Here is a 19,175-nt window from a genome sequence, read left to right on the forward strand (position 1 = left end):
GACCAGTAGCATAAAGCTGAAGTGGTGGCTGGTTAATTATGTCACCCCTCAAGGATCAAGACTAGGGGCAATTCTGTTAATGACCTGAATGATGGGATGAACTGCACCTTCAACAGCTCTGCAAATGATAGCAACTTGTAGGAAGAACAGGGAATAATCTGAAGGACAGAGCTGCTATTCAGAGGGACCCTGACAAGCTGAAGAAATGGGCTGAAAGGGAACTCAAGATATTCAATAAAGACATCTGGGATGAAATAAACCCACGCAGCAGTATGGGGGCCAAATGAGGAGAAAGCACATTTGCAGAAAGGACCTGGGGCTCCTGCTAGAAAACAAACTGAACATGAGTCAGGAGTATGCCCTCACCACAGAGAAGGCCAACTGCATCCTGGGCTGTATTAGCGGGTCAGTCAGAAAGCTGAGGGAAATGATTCTTTTCCTCTTGTGAGAATTACTCAAGTATTGCATGCAGTCCTGTGCTCCCTAGTACTAGAAAGACACTGGCATCTGAAAGCAGTTCCAGCAGAGGAATCCCAAAATCATTAGTGGTTCAGAGCACATGACATAAGAGGGGAGGCTGAGAGAACTGGGTTTACTCTAGTTGCAAGAGAGAAGCCCAAGGGGAGATCTTAATGCTGGCTTCCACTACATATTGAGGAGGAGCAGAAAACATGGAGCCAGCTGTCTCAGAGGTACATAGTGGTAGTTTGAGAGACAAAGGGCACTGTGACATGGGAAGTTACAGTCAGACGTAAGGAAAAAGATTTTCACTGTGAGGGTGGTCAAACACTGGCTCAGGTTACCTACAGAGACTGTGGAATCTCCATCCCTGGAGATATTCAACACTCAACGTGGACACAGCCTTGAACAACAGGGGATTGGACTAAGTGGTTCTCAGATGTCCATTTGAACCTATGTTACTGTGTAGTTCTACAATTCTGTATATAGTTTCCACGTTAAATATTAGATGCATGGAAAGAAGCAAGTGAGAAATATTTGTTCTATCTTGCCCTGCGTCACAGACCTATTCAATGAAATGGATCTATTGTCTAATGAAAAAGTAGCTTCTGCTGTTTTACCAGATTTTTGGGATTTTAAAAGTTAATGTTTGTTTCAGTGAAGTTAGGTTATCTTTATATCTTAGAATGTTATTTATAAACTAAAGTTCAGGTTCTTGATCCTTATTTTCTGAAGTACTCTATAAATTGCAAAATGAAGATTACTAAAAAAAACCCCTGTTGTTTATTTATTTATTTTTATTTAATATCCTCCTCAAACTGTATTATCAGACTGAATTACATCAATAACAGGATTAAAACCTCTTAATCTATCACAGAAATCAACGTAACAGGTATCTGCCATTCTTAATGCAGATAAACATTTGAGTGGGGTGAGAGACTTCATTGCTGTGTTCCTTAGATCTTTGCTGGTGGCTGACCAAAAAATACAAGTTTGTAATTCAGATTCTGTTCCAAGCACGCCATTCACTTCTGAATTGGCACATTTCTCGGATTTGAAGCTCTCTATAAATAAGAAATTCAGCCTGTGGGAGGCACTTGAAGTGGAAATTTTTTAGACTAAATAAATAAAACTTAGCAAATTTATAAGTATCAGAAGATGAATTACTGAAATGGGAAGTTTTAGGCAAAAAATAATTAACAGTGCTACCACCTGCACTTGTAATACCGTGCCTTCCTCAGTTTGCCTCAAGATATGCCAGGTTACCTCACTGCTCAGAGAACAAAGAATGGTTTAGGGTTTCAAGCTTACTCCATGTAAAACACTGAAGCTATTTGGTTGAATGAATGGTAAGAGCCATTCAGCAAGAATGAAAGATGTCTGCTACAACACTTCTTGGAAAAGTGCTGAATAAGAGTCCAATATACACAACACACCATTTTTGGAGATTAAATTGCTCAACAGACAAGGACAAAACAGAGAAAGATTGGAAGGAAAGGTAAAAGCCTAAAGAAGTATCAGCAAGGTTTAGTAAATGTGTTTCTCCACTGAATCCGGTAAAGGGTTCCTTCTGTTTTAAAGTGTGGGATACTATACAGTACTATTTATAACACTCTGAACAAGTTGTTCCGGAGATTCAGGAAACTAATATTCAGCTTGTCAAGAAGTTTTATGAACCAGCTAGTAAACAGCTTTAACCCACATCGTCTTGTAGCATATTGCCATATCCATAGCCATGAATACTAAACAAACATATTAAAGCCTAAATGTTAATATCCTAGTGATTACAGTATGTAGAGCTCAATCCAAATTTTACTGGAAGTGATTTCGTTGACTGTTACAGGCATGGATCAGATGATTCTTGCACCACAGCAATGCTCAGAATAGTTTATGATTCATTTGGCCAAATGTTATTCCTTTTGGTGTTTCTAAATAGCTGACCAGTTAGTGTGATCAAAAATATCTGAGAAAGGAAAAAGAGTGAATTAAAAACAACAAAGCAAGTGTTGATACTCAGTCACGACTAAGCCAATCTGACTGTTAACCTGGCTCCTATGCAGGATATAAAGGAGAATGATCAGGACGTGTGCCTGAAGTTACAAGCTGAATACTGTTCTGCCACAGGCTTGCTGTGTGACCTCTAGTAAGCCACTTAGGCCCACATCCACAGAAGTGTCTTGAAATCTATTTCAAGTGGCACATAATTCAGTTAAGTGTTAAGTGGTTCAGTGCCCTATGAATCTTGGTCTTCACCTCTTGAATGGGGATAATAGCTCTTTCTCACCTGACAAGAAGATGTCAATGATAGTACATTGAAAATCATGAGACATTCATGTGCCATGCTACTGAGGATTATGTGAGTATGAATAAAAAACATTTTCACAACTGATCTGGTCCACTCCATAGCCGGAATGTTTTTACTACACATGTCTATGGGAAGCTACTACATATGGAAGAAGTAAAATAGGTCATACTTTTAATTCTTTTAGTAAAAATGAACTAATCTAATTTTCAACCTCATGATTATATCCATTATATATTATCAAAAATCCTTCTGCCTGCTTCATGGCACTCAACCTTCAAGGTGTCTGTGGAGTGGACAATCAATTCTTGTTGCCATTATTCATATGATTTTGTTTTGATATTTAAAGCTTTATTCCTTTTTACACAATAAAATTTTCTCATAGATATGCGGGGGGAGAGGTTTCATGATTTTGTATTGTTTGATTTAGCAGATTCATGGACTATGTTCTGTCCAAGTATTGGACAAAAGAGGTCATTTGCTCCACAGATTTTACATTCTCTTTAACTTCTTCCTGTCCTCACAATGATGTTTACTTTCACAAGTCAGGTCAAACATTTCATTCAACAAACTTTAGACACCAACATCTGTGACGGTAGTTGAATATACAGGAGGTTTTTGGTGAACAGTGCTTGATCTTATTTCTAATTAAAATTGATGGAAAGCTTTACAAAATTTCGGAGAGTATGCCAAAGACAAATGGTACTGAATCGATTTTTACCCCCAGCAGAATATCAATATTTTGTGGTTTTTTGCTTAAAAGTACTCTTACCTGTGTAATTAGCAGGCTGATAGTAATTGCAGTTAAGATCAAAACGTTGTTTTCAAACCATGTATTTAAATATTCTTCACATCCCTAAGCAAGTACAGATGAACAGATTTCAAGAAAAATCATTTAAACTTTTGAATTCATATTGCATCTTTATAAGAACATACTTTAAAAACATAGAATTTTCTGCATGTTATGATGGATTCTGATATTTACTTGCCAGAAAGCAAATACATCAATAATGTGTACTGTGGGGAGTTAGCTATAACATTTTTTAAATTATCTGAACTAAACAGATTGTTCTTAAGAAAATCTGATATTTTGTATGAAAATGTTCCAGAGCTTGTGACTTAATCAAAAAGGAATTTGCTTTTCTGTGAGTAAAACTGAGAAATTACAAGTAAATGCTTGAAAGAATATTTTCAAGTTTTCACTGATTCTCATACATTATGCATCCTGAAATGGATGTGCATATTTTCCAGATTACAGCCTATGCTTATTATATTGCTTTTTAAAATAAATTATAAATTATTACATAGCTTAAAATAGCTATAAATATAATAGAACATATAAATAAATGCTTTCTGTACTTTGAAGTAATCTTTTAATAATGACCAGGCTTTGTAGAAACAGGGAACAATTCAAAACTGATGAGCAAAGGAATACAATAGCAGATGTCATTTGACAACATCCTTTCTGTTATTTACTGTCCTGCATTGTCAAGAAACAACCTTTGCCCATTGAATTCTTGTTCTCATTGGATAGTCCTATTAACACTGGAGGGTTTATAGAAAAGAATAGTATGTATCACTTTGCTCCAGTTTTGTATTATCAGGTGATGATATCTGATGGTCCTATGCAAACCGGTGCCTTGATATTAAGACATGTAAATGCTAACATGAACTGGTCGTGGGAAACACATCTCATATTTCAATGCCTTGCTTATTCCTCTTACCCTGTAAAGTACTGGAGATGCTCTGGAAACAGTTAATACAAATAGATGGAGACATTGCTGACGTTCTGTAAGTAATGAATAGTAAATACAAGTGGAAAATGTACTGTGTATTTTTTATATACTGTCACTTTCCATTGTCATCATTGATTTGCACAGCATGGACTTCTGAATGCCAAGATGCTTACTACTTAAACCACTACTAAATGTCCCTGTGATATTGATCTATGATAGGCACACTTCCTGTTTCTTGAATTATCCTTAATTTAGAACTGCCTACATGACTGACACCTAATGAGTAAAAATCAAGGCTTCAGAGAGAACCAAAGACAAAGCAATGAATATTATTAATACTTTGGCATTTGTAAGTGAAGTCTTGGTGTAAAACAAGTTTTGCGTACTTTTTCCAAAGTCCGTTTAGTAGCAAAAGTTACATTCTTCAAGACAAGTTTTTTATTTCTTACCATACTGTATGTGGAATTCCTTGGGACATCACAAAACCATTTCTTCAGACTGGATTTTGTGCATGAACATGGAATCTGAGCACTATTTTCCTTGTTTTTATTCCATTCCCACTGTGTAACATTGTATCTTCCACAGCATTCCATCTACAATAGAAATCCTGTAACTTGGTAACTCCAACATCTATAAAGACTGTCACACAGAGGAATTTCCACTCCAACTATTAGTTGGTTACATTAGCTAGACAGTTTCTCTCTGTATTCAGTAGAGAGAGGTTTCTGCAGGGGATGACTCACCCTTATGTATCATTTCCCATGATATGTACTCGATAGTACAGATTTAAGAACAATATGATCGTAAAATATCTTTTGACAGGAACTTTCTTTTAGACTGTACATTATTCTAGAACACACGTAAATAGAAAAAAAGAAAAAAAAATTACAAACTCAGATCAAAGGAGAACACTTTGACAATCACCCTTAACCTTCCAAAGTAATTTCAGTGTAGAAATTGTGTGTAGGCAGTAAGCTATATTAAGGGCGTGCTCACTGTGAAGTACAACAAAAAGAGGAAAGAAAACTATATGTTATTTGAAACAACGTAATGAATGTTGTTTCATAATGAATGTAGTAAACAGGGACAGATTTTATAAAAAATATTATAATAAATAAAAATAAAACCACAAACACTGTTTTACTCTCATCTAGAAACTTAAATAAGGACCAATTTTGAAAACTGCTTTGTTGCTTCTAATGTCGTATTTGCAAAAATTCTCCTGTCTTAGCAAGAGATCTTTAGAAAGTCTCCCTACTCCAACTTGTGTTTTAGCAGCAACTGATCCCTTGTGAACACATACCTCAAAGTTGAAGCACAAAGCAATTACTGCACCCTGTTCAACTGGATTTTCAGCTAGTTGTTCCCATTAATCTATTTCAATATCAGTAACAGAAAACCAAACCAAACAATCAAAGAGCTTGGAGAATGGAAGTCTTGTCATGTAAGAAATTCCAGCAGTTTTTCATTCTGAATGAGGATGCAACTTCAGAAATGTTTGAATCGTTTTGTGGAATGAAAAGCCCGCCATATTTTAGCTTAGAGATGCTAAACACAAGCATCTCATTTTGATGTTTTGAAGAGTTAATCCGAAGTATATTGCTTCCAATTTTTAATAACTTAGCCAAAAATGTTCTTTCTCTGTAAAACCATTAAATTTCAACAACTCTGTAAGTTCAGTTAAAAAAATCACCAGCTTTAAGCAGTATGTTAAATATTACCAAGAATATATAAAAATATAGTTTTTCTCTAATAATGTTTGCGATCTTTTTATTTTTCCCATGGCAGGCACCAATGATATTGTAAAGAGCGGGAGGAAGCATGTAACACAAGATTTGGGGGTGGCAGTATTTCATTCAAAAGAGTGATTCCAGTTCACCTGGGCAGATTTAATATCATTTTATCTGTCTTAGATACCAACAGCAAAATATCCATAGGATTTTGAGATCTGCCACAATTTAAACATGCCCACCAAGGTAGGTGGTGGGTAGGTAACTTTACTGAAACCTGTGCTCCCACAACAGTTCGATAAAACTGATCTCAAGCACACCAGCACATAGCCTAGCTGCACTGTTGACATAATGGGGTCACCATTAATCACTAGAGAAATCATGAATACAATGAGAGAAGACTGGATTTTCAAAGAACAGATTTTAAATATACATTACAAATGCATTTGTAATCTTAAGTCTAGACATATATGCTCTGTGAGTTATCTGGAATCATAAATTATCTTCAACATTTATGAAGAACTCACCTCTGCAAGAAGTCACATTAAGGGACTCGCAGCTGGCCTATAGAAGCATGCATATCAAACCATATTAAACTGTTAAGCTATAGTGTTTGTAATTAAAAGTCCATGATGCAGAATTAATCTGAAGGTGGATAGCAGGCCACTGGTCAAAAACATTTCTAACACCTTCCAAAATTATTGCTCTCATACAAATGCTTTAAAGGACTTTTCTGAAAGAGGAAACAAATAAGATGCTGCCAGGCCACCAAAAAAAAAAAAAGATTAATAATTAAGTATGTGTGCTGAAAGTATTTATTTGCAAGCTTATCTGAGGCTTTAAGCATTATTTCTGAGAGAGTCTCAGTGCAATATGTATTCAAATGCTCTCACAGTAGGAGCTCTGCTTTGACCTTACAGCATCTCTGCTTGTCCGTGGTCCAGGTTAGTCTTGACAGCTAAGCAGACCAAGTGTTTTATGGTATTTAGCACTGCCGAAAATATTAGGAAACCCCTCATATTTTTCAGCTGTAGTAAACTTCAGTGACCAGAACTGTCTGTTCCTACACGCAAAAGTCCTTCAAAAACCTAATTTCATCCATAATAATCCATATAACAGCAAGGAATCTGCTCACCCATATCAGATTTTAGCAGTGGATCTTGAAAAATTAATCCTTTACAAAAAGTGTTGTTTTTTTAAAGCAAGTTCTGATTGGTATACACATTTTTTGGTTGATGCAGTATTTTTGGGGGTGATATTTTGTGATTTTTTTCCTTACATTGTGCTGCACAGCATTCAGAACGTTCCAAACAGGTTCCTGCTCAGCCAGACTCTCATTCCCATATTCAGAAATAACTTCATCAATTCTGTTGTTCCATTGATTGTGGACCTGTTCGTAAATATTTATAGCATTTGGTATACGCATATTGATATGAGTGTAGATGGATGGTACAATCCTTGATCTTTTATTGATATTCAGGTTTCTTCAAGGTTACTTGCAAGCAGCATTCTAATCAGTTTGCCAAATATGATCTAAGCCATGTCATAGCCAAAGCACTAAAGTGAAAGTTGAAAAAAAAAGGGGAAGATAAATGAAGTACCCAAATCACATACATAGCACAGGCAGACACAAGGTGATTAGCCCAAATGGAGACAGAAGAGCCAGGGAACATAGTATAGATGCATCTGATCTGTTGTGAAATACAAAATTCTTCCTCTCGTAATTATTTGTAATATGCACACCACCATATAATAATAAGCATAAAACCAAAATTGATTCTACACATAATGTGACACAAACTTGTGTGAGCATCAGACAATCTGGCCAGGACATGTATTGCTTTGGGCTGGGGGAGTTAGCAGCTCATATTGGCCCTAGATTAGGCATCTGGGCAGAAACTGTAAAAATACACCTTCAACAGTAATTGAAACGGACAAGCTGATCGCAAAGAGTGTGATTATAGAGAGCGTAGCAGGGAATACAGGCAGAGAACTCCTAGGCCACTGAGAGGTTGCATTACAAAACGAGAAATAAATGAGGCTTCACTCCCCTTGCTACAGCCATCCTAAAAACAAAACTCAAAAGCTTGTACAGTGAAAGATGATGCTACCATCATTTATTATACTTCAGCAATACTCAATTAAGTGCAACTACAGTTGATAAAAAAAAAAAAATTAAATGCAATCTTTCAATCAGTTTTCCTAGCCCAAATAACTGAATCCAGAATGCATAATTCCTGACAGTTCAAATCTTTCAATATGTAAAACCATCATACGAAACAGGGAGGACTCTATAATTATAAATTAACATTTAATGAAGAAATCTTGATGATACGGATTCACTTTGATGCAGTAAAACTAATTAATTTGTGCTGTACCGTGTTGGAATATCAGCAGGATTTGGAGAACTGTATGGACCTTAGGAGACCAGAGTAATGGGAGGTTTTCTCAAACCATAGATTTTGAAATTATGGAATATAGAAGTGGCCGGACCAGTATGGGTTCCGTACAGACTACCTTCCATATCATACTGTGAGGAATGCTCAAGTTATTGGAGTTGCTATATGTAGAAAAATAAATGACTGGATAAAGTTTCAAAGCAGTACAGTTACTAGCGATGTTGGTGTTTATTGTTGTTTCCTGTTGTTAAAAGCAAAGACACATATTCCTTATATTGGATCTCTACTTGGACCTAAAATACAGGCTCAAACAATAAAAATATTAATCCATTAGCATACTTTGCATGCCATGATACCAATGCCTCCTACTAGCAATTGCATAGTGGACTACTGTTATCACCTGGTAGCAGACACAGGTTAGCATCTAATGCTTTCTCCTACCTCTGCTGATGTCCAGAAAAGAGGAAATTTCTGGGTCATCCCTCAGAAAGGAATAAAGCTGTCCCTTACACTGTTGATTCCACATTCCTGAACAGGAAGAGTATGTTTTGTTGCACAGGAGAAACTGGAATATTTCCATGCCCTCTCCTTTACAACTATTGAACCATGCTGAGCTCCTCAAATTAAGTTTTCCACATCTGCTATGCCTGGTCGATAAGTAGAATACTGAAGTTCAAATAAATGATGATACAGCATACAGTAAGAACTGACTATTACAATTTTTTTTTTACTAATTGCAAGAAACTATTTTGAAATTATCAGTAGTCTCCATAATTTATTTACTTACCTCTTCTTTCTTTATGAATATCAGCACTGATATTGCCATCTGGGTAACAAACACGAGGATCTGAAAACTCACATACTGAAAAAACACTCAAAATTATACATAAACATAATATCGAACACGTGAGCAATGCAATAAAAAAATCCAGAAACTCATGTATAATCCTTCATGACTATTATTTAGAGTCATTCCAACAAAAATAAGAAATATTTTTGGCTGGAAATGCTCAGAAAATGACATCATAGTCTAAGAGGCAGGCTTCAGGCAAAGCACGACTCATTGTTTTGGGCTTAAAGACAAAGCCATAACTTTCTTGGAAAAGGAAAACAAAAGCTGTTGTAAAGCAGCTGTGCTCCACTGAAGAAAACTCTTATTTCATTATTTCCTGTTTGAATTATCATGGTACCTAAGTCTCACACCTAGTCAGGGACTTCTTTGAGCTATGAGGCGCACAAGCAAAACAAAAAGATAGTTGATTTTTTTTCATTGTCAGAAAGACCAAATTTCAATTTCAGTATCTCGATATTGTGATACTAGATATTTCCATGTAAGTTGGAAATGAGACACCTCTTTCTCTTTCATCATTTAATAAATTGTGAGGCAAAACCTACATGCCTAGGGCAGTAGCAGGAAGGAAGAAGGAACAAGGTTGCTGGTTACAGCACCTGGGTTCCTCTCACTTGCTGTGCCTATTGATATTAAAAAATGAACCAGTAGAACAGTTCTCTGCTTCAGCCTTCACGAAATCTAACACAGACTGCTCAAAAAGGATGACAATAAACAAAAGACAAAGGAAAAAATGTAACCAAAGTGATCATAAGAATGTGTAGATACAGTGTAATTTTTCATAAACCAAAGTGTTCTTCTGTTAAAAAGCAGGAAACGTATATAAATATGGAGCATACAGGTAGGTCTACATAGCTAACAGCTTTTTAATCATAGTCTCTGTTTTGGTATTGTAGCTATACTGCAGCTATCAACATCAAGACAGGATCACAGCTTTCATGCACACAGAACTCTTCATTTTACGAGAAAGTTGGAGTCTGATTCACACTTACTGTGACTAGTAGACATTTGATTTCCTTAACGATTCCAAGGAATCCCATGGCTGATGTAAAAGCAATAACAGATCCAACTCCAAGTAACATACGAGAAATATATGCCACTAGCTGGTTTTCGCCTGAAGAAACTGTAACACAGGGCACTCATACCATCACTTCTCTTTATTTTTTGAGACTTCTGCTTAAAAAAATTATTCCAGAAAAACAATTAAACCTTTGTAATGCAATTAGTGAAAGAATGGAAACAGTAGAATGATAAAAGGGCATTATTATTACTTATGTTATCTACAGCCACAGAAAGAAAAATATGTATTTTTATAAATTCAGAGGATGGTAACAACATATGAGATGTAAACAGAACATACTCAATTGAACAACGTGAACCACACACAATGAAATCAGAGAACAATTACAAGTTTACAGAATTTTTCTGTTTGCCAGAAATTAGTAGCACGTGTACAAATACTATGTGGACATAGATAAAGTTCTCATTAGATCCAGGCTCAGATTCAATGCTATCCGCCCTCTTTGTGACTGGCCACTTTCCCCTTTCCACTTTAACCATTTTTCTATAGATACAGAAAGTAGTGGGAGTTTTCACACTTCCATCTCAAATGCTTCGTCCCAGAATTACTGTATTGGATGGTTCCCACCTCACCAGTTGGGAACTGATGCTGCTTGACACGGGCAAGGCAGACAACTCTTTAAGAACACAGCTGCTGTGAAGTGGCCCAAAACTTACTTCTGTGTGAAACAATTTGATAAATATTCTGGAAAAAAGGAATATCTACATGAAGAGGCCCAGACTCCACCTTGTGTTCATTCCACCCAAATACCAACCTAAAGGATCTAAAATCTTGTCAAATGCAGGACAAATGCAGTCTGGTAAATTATATAAAGAAAAGATCAATAGAGCTGATTTATATTTTAGTGATTCATATATAGACTGTACACCAAGAGAAATAAATAAATTGTATACACTATAATTATCCATAAACTGTATACATACTGATAATTATTTTTCCCTATTTTGATAATCTTACTGTCTAATGATGGAAAATACACACAACAGAAAAAAATAACCTATGCATTTCAAACCAATACTGCCACCTTGTGAAAAAAAATTCTATAGCTGTTTCTGTTGATTTATCTTGCAATCATTTGAAACAAAAGAAAAAATCTGTTTATACTCACATAACACACTGAATAAATTGTTTCTGTCACATGAAAGCCACAGGCCAAATGTCAAAAGCATAAGGCCCAGAGCCTGGGAAAAAAAGGAGGATTATTGTTTTAATTCAAAACATTTTTTAAAAATCAATTTGAAGCTGCTAAATGAGAAAAAGGAACCAGAAGTTTTACCAAGAAAAATCCATTGAAGACATTTAAGTAGTACTTCTGGTTTAGTATTTTATGTCTTATTTTCATTCTTCTGTTTTCAGTTTTGAATCACAGCTGAAAATATAATCATACATTCAGTTCAATATGAAACAGATATAACTAAGCCTATGAATTACAATAGGATTTATATTCTTCAGATAATGTTTTATAAATTTAAACAGTCACCTGATACATTGAACAAAAAATAGTAGGAACAGCAGAAGCATCAAGATGGTATCTGGTCTCAATTGCCTCTAATGTTATATTGTACACATGTATTTCTTTTTTTAGCTTTTTTTTCTTAATGACTAGAGACATTTGGAGGCAGCATGTATGCAAGAAGATTTATATTACAGAGATGGGAAGAGTTACATAGACTGTCTTACACTTGTCCTTATGCTCTTCAATACACTCAGTTTACTAATTATTAAGGATACCAGCTGAAATGAAGAGGGAGAACCATAGCATAGATATGAGCCCTCCTTTGTCTGCATGACCTGATTCAATTTTTGCTGAAAATAGCAGATACAGCCTAATGATTTCAGTGTGATCTAGCACGCAGTTCTAGCAAAGCCACGAATGCTGTCAAACAGTGCTACCAGCGCTCTTGTCCTGAACTCTGGAGTATGCTTTACCCTTTTGAAATGAATCTCCCAGTCATCCCTACTTACTTTTTTCCTCCATTTTTTGTTGCAGAATGTAATAGGATGTGAAAAGTTGGATTCCTTTCAAATGAAACTAAATCAAGACATGCACTTCATCAGTCATCGATAGCAAGTGGGCACTCAGTCAAGGGAAGGGCAAGCAGAGACCCGTCCCGTAGCAACAGCCCATGAAATACAAAGTGTGCATTAGAATTTGAGTATCAACTGTATCACCCTTGCAAACGCTTGCAAATCTTGATAGAACTGCAGTGAAGTCACCCAGGCATTCACATTTTGATTGCAGTTTAGCATATTTCAGCAGGAAAGACCTCTAGCACTATAAACGCTCTGATGCAAGACTTAATTTTTATGTATCACTGTTGTTATTATCATTATTGGATACCACATCCTACGGGCCTATCAAGATTTTTGCACAGTGAAACTCATCCATTTGTCCCCCACCTCATCTTCCCTTTCACTTGTCTTGCCTCTTCTGTAAACATACGCTGGCATTTTGGTCTGCCTGGCTTTGTGGTACAAGCTGAAAAGGAGTCTAAGAGCAGTGTCAGAAGATGGTTTCTGCACGGGCAGACGACTGCTGTTGTCCTACGCTTCCCATGTGTAAAGCAGGCAGGCACGCAAACATGCATAGATGCATGAACATAACCAGCACGAGCATACTCTTCAGAAAGTATTTTCTAATGCAAAGGGACATGTTTGAAAGGAATTTTCTTGCCTTCTGTCAGAATTACTGCTGATTGATTACACTAAGAAGTTATGTCTTCTGTTATTTGCAAAACAGAAAAAGATGACAAAGTTGAAGCTTCTGCGGTCAAAAAATATAAAAAACCTTATTTTACATACAAAGCATACGTCACATATGTATCAAATTTGTTGATTATAAGAAAAGATTCAGCAAACACAAGCTTTGTCTGCCCTGTCATGATCCTCATTGTCTGGATTATAAAACTTTAGTTGCTGAATTGCAGAATGAAGAAAGCTATAAGCTTCTTAAACAAGCTCTGCAATGCGTTTGGGTCTGTAATGCACCATGTAAACCTTAGGGACTGTATTAGATAACTGGTTTTGCACCTTCCCTGAAGAAGATTCACTAAGAGTAATTAAACCTCATCAGAATTTTCAAAATCAGAAGGTACTAAAAGATTGGCGTGATGCATTGTTCTAGTAAAAGACCCTGAATGATTACATATTTCACTTGAAAACTGGCATCTGCAATATTTCTGTTGTAATAACTAGGTGGTCGTAATGCTTTATTTCGAGCAATTTTAATAATAATAATACAGTTTATCTTATTTATCTGAAAATAGAAATATTATCTTTATAAAATTATATATATTTTACATTACATTGTTGCTTCACAAGAAAATCCTTACCAGCTCTGAATATCTCCATCCTACCTTAAAGGGCACAGTCTCATAATGACGCATTTCTTCCTGAAGCCCAACTTAACCACATCCTTACAATAGAGCAGTTTTCTTCTGTTGATCAGCCCTAACTTCCTGGTTACAGGTGAAAGACCTACAGAAAAGTCTTTTTTTATTGTCAAAGTTGTTTGCTAAATGCACGACACCACGCCTGTGGTCTTCAGTCACCATGATCACAGCGTAACTCGTATTACAAAACAAGTACCAAGTGCGCATTCAACTCGGTGCTTGAAGACTTTTTTCCTAAACTGACCACATGGGAAAGTTCACTAGTTACATGATTTTGGAAAGTATGAGACATCACAGGGTGATTTCAAGTGGATGAGTTTTTGTCGAGATCTGAATGTCTTACTCATCCACACTCTCACTCTTACTCTCACCAGTGAGGAAATGTTAAACAGTTGCCCTTGAATCCAGTATCTTGATGTAAACTGCCGTTAAGTCTTTCAGAAAGGTACTCAGTTTATTTTAAAGATGGTAGGAGACGGGGAAAAAACCCTACTATCCTTGGTAGATCCTTCCTATTGCTCACAAAAGGGCTCGTTTTCTATGTAAAACCTGTCTTTACTTTTTAGTTCTTATTTTTATATTACACTTGTCTTTGCACCTTGGTATTCCTAATCAGACGTTAGGGACATATAAATACCATTACACACTAAAATAATATTGCCTGCACCCTCCCTGCCCTGAATCACTTTTTGTAGACTGAATTGTGTGGAGTCTTTATTTCTCCAACTGGACATTTTCTCCGGCTCTCAAATAATTTGTATGTGGTTGTTTTTATTTTTTTTTGAACTATCATTTTCTGTTGCCAGTCAGCCGCGTAGGCGGCAGGCCGTGCACAGCAGCTGGTGCACCCGCGCCCCTCAGGCCTGGCCCGTTACGCCACCCCGGGCCCAACCTCCCCTTTCCCCCAGGGCTGGCCACTGGCCACAGCCACGGGCCACCAGCAGGCCACTGGCTTTTCCATGCCACGATGGGGCCCCGACTTGTGAAGGCAGAAGGGATGTTGAGCAGGTTTTCATTTTTCACGCCCCTGGAGTTCTCCTGGAATAGAGGAAGCAGAACCACGGTATTTTAACCCATCTATATAGACTTTGTCTATGGCCTACATTTATTATTTTCTCCCCCCCGCCCCCCCCCCCCCCCCCATTAATGGCTGATTCCAATTTATTCTGAAAACTAATCATAGAATTGCCTAGGTTGGAAAGGACCTTTTAGAGTCCAGCTATCAACCTAATAATGACAAAACCACCACGAACACATACCCCTCACCACCATGTCTGCCTGGCTTTTAAATACCCGCCAGGGATGGCAACTCCACCACTTCCCTGTGCAGCCTGTTCTAATGCTTGACAACCCTTTTGGTGAAGAAATTTTTACTAATATCCAAATTCCAGTCCCTTACTTAAAATAAAATAAAATAAAATAAAATAAAATAAAATAAAATAAAATAAAATAAAATAAAATAAAATAAAATAAAATAAAATAAAATAAAATAAAATAAAATAAAATAAAATAAGAAATAGAAAAAAACGGGCTGCCAGGTGTTTCGCGCCACGCTGATGACCTCGGCGCGGAGCGGCCGACCTCTCGCCAAGTTTGGGTCCTGCCGCTCGCCTTCCGAGCCGCTGTTTCCCGTTGCCGTGGTGACGCTCCCGGTTTAACAGCGCGGCGGCGGCGGAGCTTTCGTCTTCTCCCGCGGAGGGCCTGAACAGGGACTGAGGGGGCTGCGGAATTTCAGGGCGGAGGGGCGGTCGGCCTCCGGAGGCGGCCAGGAAGGCGGGGGCTCCGGTAGGAGCTCGGCTGGACGAGAAGTGAGTAGCCACACGGAGTAGATCGCGAAGACCCGAGGGCTATGGGTGCCTGAGGGGCGGACTGCAGCTCCCAGAATGCAAAGGGGCGACTCCGCGGTCCTTCCGGGCCTCCTCCCCGCCGCGAGGCCTTGTGGGAGATGTAGTTTCTCTCAGCGAGGAGTTGCTTCGCGCCTTCACGCCTGAGATGGGGTCAGCGTGCCCCTTCGCCTGCTGCAGGAGCTGGCGATGGACGAGGAGCTGCTCGCTGCCTCTCACAGAGAGGGTCCGGGCTGCCTCCCGTGTCCCCAAACTGGGGCCAGGGGTGAGGAGAGGTGTGCGGGTTGTGAAGGGAGTGGGGGACACTGAGGGATGCTTTCACCTCCTGCCTGGATCCACCTATGAGTCTTGTACTTCTGTTGGTTAGGCCATTTCTCCCTGCTTTCTCTGTATTGTTGCAACTTCACAGGGTGCTTTCTGGATTCTTAGTCTTATTTTGTACTTTTTAATATGTATTTATTGTTTGAAGCAGGTTTTTGTTTGTTTGTTTTTGAATTTGCAGCTATTAGGGCTGGGAAAAAACCCTTGTGAGGCTTAACTCATAGCACTGATACTGTCCACAAGGAGGAGAGAGCAGCAGACGTTTTTAATATTCAAATCTGCTAACGCTTGCAAAATTTAGAGGGATAGACTGAGGGGGCATTCTCTTATCACAAACTAACATTTTCTTATTTTTTCCTGGCTGGTATGGAGTGAGATGTTCAGAACAAACTTCTGTTGTTCCTTTTCATGATTTAAGCCAACTGTTCAATAAATACATCTGAATAAACTTAATGGTAAATGAGCATCCTCTTTATTTTGGTTCATGCAGTGCTGAAAGTTAGTATTTTCTTTGTGTAGCTTTGAAAGCAGATAAGACGCTGTGTGAAGTAGAATGTCAGAAGATACTGGAGGAATTGAAAAAGAAATAGAAATTGAACTAAGCCGAATCAGTGTTTCTTCCCTTCAAGCAGATGATCCTGACACAGAGGTATCTGACGAAGCTTTGAGTGACAGTGAGACAGTAAGTATTCAATGAGCTAACACTGCTGATATGTCTGCTTGAAAGTAGTACAGGCATTGGAAAGCCTATCTGATGAATGAACTCTTCCTGACGTACCTGACCTGAGGATTTCTTCTGAAAAGTAGTCTTAGTATTGCTTCATGAAAAATGTCACCTTCACTGTTGACAAGACAATAAAAAAGATTAATATCAGCATTCTGTTTAAGTGAGAAAACCAGACTCATAGATATCAGACTCATTTTAGAATCCTCTGAAGCTGGAAGATTTTATTAAAGCTAAAGAGGTAGATTCTTCATGTCTGTAAATGATTCTCCATTTAAATAGAATCATAAAATCATAGAATTGCCTAGGTTGGAGGGGACCTTTCAGATAATCTAGTGCAACCATCAACCTGTCTGTATGTAAATCTTAGAAGACCATCTTATGTTTGAAGACTTCCTGATATTTCATATAAATTGGTGCTTCAAGTACAATTTAGTACCAATTGCTACTAAATCTCTATCAGTGCTTTATAAGTGAAGCCAAAATGAGTCTTTTCTTCTTGCATATCAAGTATTTGCCTCTGGTCGTGGCTGTGAGATGAGAATGTAGAATTTATGTCAAACATTTTGTTTTGTAGATTTCAGATGACTTGCCAGAATCAGTTCTCTCCTATTTAAACTTTATAAAGAGCAGAAATCAAGATGCTGAAAAGCTTATACTGCAAGATTTAGAAGATGAAGAAACTACAAGTAAGCAAGGATCTCAGTTAAAATATTTATGCACCTCAAATTGCCAGACTAACAATCATCGGTAAAACAATGCAAACTTTTAAGTAGAGCCAGCACTGAAACTTATTGCATCGGCTTCTGAATGCATGCTGAAAATCTCTAGGAATAAAACTATGTAATGCTGTCTTCTAGGATCAACATCTGAGCGTGAATAGATTTTTATTTTTTTTTCTAAAATATTCATCTAATGCTAAACCATAGATCAAGGCAATTTGCAGGATCATTCTCTGAAACAGGACCTGGGCCAGACTCTTCATGAGAAACTAAAATGAAGTCATTAGGAGCTGAAGTTAAGAGTTCAGATACAATTGAACCCCATAGGATATTTTAGAGATATCCAAGCTAGGATTAAATGAAATGATCTTGTAATTGGGAACAATGTTGCTGTGTCAGCTGTGCGACTGAAGCCAAGCTCATAGATTATATGCCGGAGAGTTGACATTGTCTGTTCCATTCTAGTTTTTCACGTCATCTTGGGTTTCAGACTCATTTAGTGTAACGGTCTGTGTGAACAAAAGTTCAATATTGTGTATACGTTTTTATATTTGAGGAAGGTTTCCTTTTATCATTTTTTTTGTAGTTCTTTGGCAGTTTTTGACCTATCTGATACAAGTTCTATTGTATTTTTCTACACAGAGAATGTTCTGCTCTGTTAATGCTATGGAATTCTCTTTCATATTTGCTATAACTGGATTCTTACATCATTATGTGTGTTCCAGTTACACATATTTGCTGCTTTTGGTGTAGATAAATGATTCCTATATATATTTGAGTAAATTTGGAGGGGGGGGGGGATAAGAGTTTTAAGGACAAAAAATGCTTTATTTTAGTTTAAAGAAATATAGTATCTAAGCAGTATAGAGCAGAACTGAGTACTGGTAAGGGATTTACTCTCTGTATACTAAATTATATATTTATTTATTCTTTAGGTAACATTTATGGAGTAGTTTCTTGCCATACTCCAGATTACTTGGCGGAATTGGCTTCTGAATATAATGAAGATCCAGAACAATTTAAAAAAAGGGTATTCTCTATTTAAACAATATTTATAGTGAACAAAATTCTATTAAGTAATCTAGATAACTTATATTTGCTTTGTTGGCCTCCTAAGGAGACCCATAGATGTGTTCCATTTTGTTTCTGTCAGACTACGCAGAAGGTATTAAGATGAGCTTCTGTATGCTGTTCTTTAGAACTGGGACATCAGCTTTAATACACCATGTCTATAAGTTTTAAAATTTGAAATAAATTCTCTGTATCAGTAGTTGAGGTGCTGAGCACAAAAATCAACAAAATTAAACAAAACTGAATAATCCTTTATTGTTAATTATTTACAGACTACTATCTCAGTAGTATGGTAACACTTTTAAACTTCTCTAATCTTATTCTTTTTATGATGATCAGGAGGAAGCGCCTCTATTAATCTTGTTCATAATATATACCAGTAATGTATAGAAAATGTAAACATAATAATGTGTGTGAATTTCAAAGACAAATCATGAGTTAAGAACCTGAGTTCTTTTATATTTTCATAGGATTTGACTGAATAACTTGCTGAAGTTCTTAGAAAAACATAAACCTGTATTTAATTTAATCACTTTTAATTTGT

The 19,175-nt window shown here is 37.1% G+C and overlaps 2 protein-coding genes across 2 annotated transcripts in view; one reads left to right on the top strand and one right to left on the bottom strand.

Moving 5' to 3' along the window:
- Positions 1–2,347: 2,347 nt before the first annotated feature.
- TSPAN19 (tetraspanin 19) lies at positions 2,348–12,998 on the bottom strand. Its single transcript, XM_074572651.1, is given in 9 exon segments — positions 2,348–2,422; positions 3,534–3,617; positions 4,947–5,090; positions 7,507–7,617; positions 9,414–9,488; positions 10,469–10,599; positions 11,666–11,738; positions 11,834–11,926; positions 12,975–12,998. Coding segments are annotated over 9 exon segments (810 nt in total).
- Positions 12,999–15,583: 2,585 nt separating this feature from the next.
- The window catches only part of LRRIQ1 (leucine rich repeats and IQ motif containing 1), a 110,028-nt gene continuing 106,436 nt past the window's right edge, over positions 15,584–19,175 (top strand). Inside the window, exons 1-4 of the mRNA XM_074574473.1 lie at positions 15,584–15,757; positions 16,634–16,796; positions 17,416–17,527; positions 18,496–18,590. Of these exons, the coding sequence (XP_074430574.1) occupies positions 16,668–16,796; positions 17,416–17,527; positions 18,496–18,590 (336 nt within the window). The 5' untranslated portion in view covers positions 15,584–15,757; positions 16,634–16,667. The remainder of the gene's footprint in view (positions 15,758–16,633; positions 16,797–17,415; positions 17,528–18,495; positions 18,591–19,175) is intronic.

This window comes from Larus michahellis, chromosome 1 (genome assembly GCF_964199755.1).
Source record: "Larus michahellis chromosome 1, bLarMic1.1, whole genome shotgun sequence".
Classification (NCBI taxonomy): Eukaryota; Metazoa; Chordata; class Aves; order Charadriiformes; family Laridae; genus Larus; species Larus michahellis.